The following is a 3,805-nucleotide window of genomic DNA, read 5'->3' on the forward strand; positions in this document are numbered from 1 at the left end:
CGCGGGCGGCAGCGGCCGTTGAACGGCATAGCGCATGCGCAAGGGCGGGGGGCCGCGGCAGCCCTTGGCGCCCTGGGATCGTTCCCGCTTCCGGAAGTGGCTGTCATGGCGGCCCGCGGGTCGAACCCGACTTGGGGAGAAAGTCCGTCTGTCAGAGGAGACCCCCTGGGCCGTTTGGGGNGCTTTTGCTATATGTTCACGGGATTCGGGGTTCCAGAGATTTGGAATAAAAAAGATGTCTCAGAGGCAAAGCCTGAGGGTGAAATCTTCCCTGGGGGGCGCTTAAGAATGAATGGGTACCGTAGGCCTGTCACTTTCCGGGTGTCAGCTTTCAAGTGTATCTGTTCCTGGCGCCGCAACCGCCGCAGCCACCCCAGCTGGGTGGGACAGACCCCTCCAGTTCTCTCCCTATCTGGCTTGTTTTGAGTTTTAGGCACTATCTAGCCACTTCCTAGAAAATCTTGTGCCTCAGACTCAGGCTGTCCCTGAACCTGTCAGCTATAAGAACGGAACGAATGCACTTGACCTTTATGCTCCTTTTGAATACACTGTCTCCACTCGGTCTCCCGGGTTTGAAGCTCAGGGTCGGTGACTCTAAGCTGTTATCTGCCCGGGGATTACCCCGGAGACGGCCCTGCCCTGTTGAGTGTACCGTTTTGTTCTTCCCTCCTAACACCCGCACCCTAGCCAATCCTCTCACCTGGTGACTGGTTCTCCCTGCTGCTGGTTTCCATCCCCACTCGTCTTCTGGTCTAGAGCAAATTGCCCTTGGGCTGGGCAGTACTCACCTCAAAAACCCGATTAGTGATTCCCTGTTGTTCGAGAAGAAAGTATGAATGCCCGCGGTCCGACCAGCTTTCCCTGCTCTGTCCTCTGCCTGACTTCAGCAGCCGGTCTTGCTCTCCGTTTCCCCCAGAAGGGCGTGTTGCTTGGACACTGACCTTCCCTGGCTCCTCTTTTCTCTGCTGCCAGGGAAGGAACCCCTTCTTGTTCAGATTGCCTTTTTCAAGAATCAGAAGGGCATATGCCGGCTTAGCCCCTAAATTCTGCTTTAAGGCCTTGATTTTAATTTTATTCTCTGAGCCATTGCTTTTGAGTGCTTGTGTGTATTAGGCTCTGGGTTGGGCCAAAGGGCTGCCAGGCATGACCTAAAAAAGGGTGCTTTTTTAGGTGGGAGGTGCCAGAAACGCCTTCTGGAGCAGGAGTCCTGAAGGAAGTGGGGGGATGCAGGGCCATTGCCGGCAGCGAGAATGGCAGGTGCCAAGGTGCTGAGGCATGTCTGTGGCACAGCAGCAAGGCCAGCGAGTGAGGGCAGTGGAAATGGGGTTTGAATGTGGAGTGGGGGGGGGGTCAGTTTGCAGGGGCTGGAGGTCATGCTGAGGACTCATGAGTGTTATTCTGAGCCCGGTAGGAGCCTGTGGGGGAGTCCGAGCGTTTTCTGACCTGGCTTTTGTGGGGAGAGGAAGATGGAGGGGATGGGAAACGGTGAGACAGTGAGGAGACCATTGGCATAATCCAGGCAAGAGATGACGGTGCCCCCGAGCCCATCGGCTGACCGCGGAGAAAGGGGAGCCTGCCCAGGGGAAGGTTCAGCCACGTGAAGGAGCGTCCCACAAAGTGGACAGATGGCCAAATGGGCAAATTCATCCAAAAGAAAGTAGGTTAACGGTTGCCCAGAGGGTTGAGGGGGGAAGGATGACAGTTAAGGGGTCTGGGCTTTTTGAAGACACACTGAAGTATGTAACGAATCCAACTGCGGTGGTCACTGAACTTACCTCTGACTACATTAAAAATACTGAAAACTGGGGCGCCGGCGTGGTTCATCAGGTTAAGCTTCCGACTCTTGATTTCGCCTCAGGTCATGATCTCACAGTTCTTGAGATGGGGCCCTGCCTAGGGCTCTGATGGCACTGCGGAGCCCGCTTCAGATTCTCTCCCTCTCGCTCTCTCTCCTCCCCCCCCGCCCCCGCACTTGTGTGCTTTCTTGCTTTCAAAATAAATTTTAAAAGCTAGAAGCCAATATATTGGACGTTGTAAGTGGTGAATGATAGACCATGTGACTATCTAAGCAAAGCTGTTCTGATTTTAAAAGTGAAAGGAGGTGGCTTGGGACCAGTGAGGTCGAGGGGCAAGCAGTGGCCAGATCGCCCTGTGGGATTTGTTGGCTGACTGGATGGGGGAGAGAGAGCAAGAGCCAGTGAGAGGACAGAATTGCCGCTTCTGAAAAGCAGGCCTGCAGGAAGAAAAAGGGTTTGCTCTCCATATTTTGAGTTCCCCTTTGGAGGGGAGAGTTGGGGAGGCAGTGTTGAGGGGAGCTGCTGCCCGATGGAGACACAAGTTTGGGAGGCCTCCGCACAGAGGTGGTTAAGCCGCGGGGCTGGATGAGGTCACAGAGCGGATGAGTGGCAAGAGGCCAGAAAGCGGGCCCACAACCCTCCACACCCAGCTCAGAAAGAAGAGGGGCTGCTTCAGCACTTCCTCCCTCTAGACGTGGAGGCTGGATGGAGTGGGGAGGGTGGAAGGCCACATTCTCCCATTTGGGGCCCTTGGAGCTTGCCCCCAGTAGGTGCTGAGCCCGTACGGGACTAAGTAAGGCAGGAAGCGAGCAAACTGTATTAATTCCCTTTATTGTCTCAGCTTTGGTTTTATGGGCCCAGGCCCAGTGGGAAGCCTGCTCACGAGAGCACTTAATTCTCCCCTGTGCTGACCGCACGTAGCGGTCAGGCCTCCTGCGCTCCGGCAGCCGCACCTCCTGGTCCCCGGGGTCCTACACTATGCTGCCTGTTCTGCTCCTTGCAGAGTGTTGGGAAGGGGCCTCTGGCTTGGGTGGGCTGGGCTTTATTAGAGTTTCCCTGGTGCCGCGACTGTGTGGGGTTGATGAGTTTGAGCAGGCACACGAGGCGGGGGGTGGCTTGCAAGGGGAGCCGTGGAGCGAGGTGTGCCAGGGCCGTGGGCAAGTGTGGGGGTCTGGCTGTGAGAGCGGAGGGAAGCCCGGGAGCCGGAGGGGTGTGTGCATGTATGGCCGAGGCTGGGAGGCGGCCCAGGCTGAGCGGTGGGACTTTGTGCAGGAGTCTGGGGGAGTGTGAGGGGTCAGAGTGGCGGCTCTGCCCTCCTGGACCTGCGTCAGTGGGGACTGCAGCTGCCGGCCGTCTGCCCCCCGATGGCGAGTTTTCTTAATCTCCGTCTCATTCGCCTCCCTCACCCTTCTTCTCTCCTCTGTTCCCAGCACGATGGCGGAACAGGATGTGGAGAACGAGCTTCTGGATTATGAGGAAGATGAAGAGCCCCAGGCGCCCCCGGAGAGCACCCCAGCTCCCCCCAAGAAAGACGTCAAGGGCTCCTATGTTTCCATCCACAGCTCTGGCTTCCGGGACTTCTTGCTGAAACCAGAGCTTCTGAGGGCCATCGTGGACTGTGGCTTTGAGCACCCGTCTGAGGGTATGGCTCCCCGGCTCTCCCTGCCAGGCGCCTCCTCTGGCCACCCTCTCTGTGGCCTCTGCAGCCGCCTGGCGAGGAGCCTGCAGCGGGGGAGCATCGGTTTCTGGTCGCTCACACGCGCTCTCTCCCTCAGTCCAGCACGAGTGCATTCCCCAAGCCATCCTGGGCATGGATGTCCTGTGCCAGGCCAAGTCCGGGATGGGCAAGACGGCGGTCTTCGTGCTGGCCACCCTGCAGCAGATTGAGCCCGTCAACGGGCAGGTGGGTGGTGCCTTCCCGGCTGGGCCCAGCGACCGGCAGCGTCACTGGCTGCGGCTCCGCTTGTCAGACCTTCCTGTTGCTGGGTTCTCTTCGTGGGCTCTGAGGA

General features: G+C 58.0%; 1 protein-coding gene across 1 annotated transcript in view; it reads left to right on the top strand.

Annotated features, from left to right (window-relative positions):
• The window catches only part of DDX39A (DExD-box helicase 39A), a 7,752-nt gene that overhangs the window by 282 nt on the left and 3,665 nt on the right, over positions 1-3,805 (top strand). The window contains exons 2-3 of the mRNA XM_077765435.1: positions 3,227-3,438; positions 3,572-3,699. Coding sequence (XP_077621561.1) covers positions 3,231-3,438; positions 3,572-3,699 — 336 coding nt within the window. The 5' untranslated portion in view covers positions 3,227-3,230. The remainder of the gene's footprint in view (positions 1-3,226; positions 3,439-3,571; positions 3,700-3,805) is intronic.

Source organism: Crocuta crocuta, unplaced genomic scaffold, assembly GCF_008692635.1.
Source record: "Crocuta crocuta isolate KB4526 unplaced genomic scaffold, BGI_CrCroc_1.0 scaffold693, whole genome shotgun sequence".
Lineage (NCBI taxonomy): Eukaryota > Metazoa > Chordata > Mammalia > Carnivora > Hyaenidae > Crocuta > Crocuta crocuta.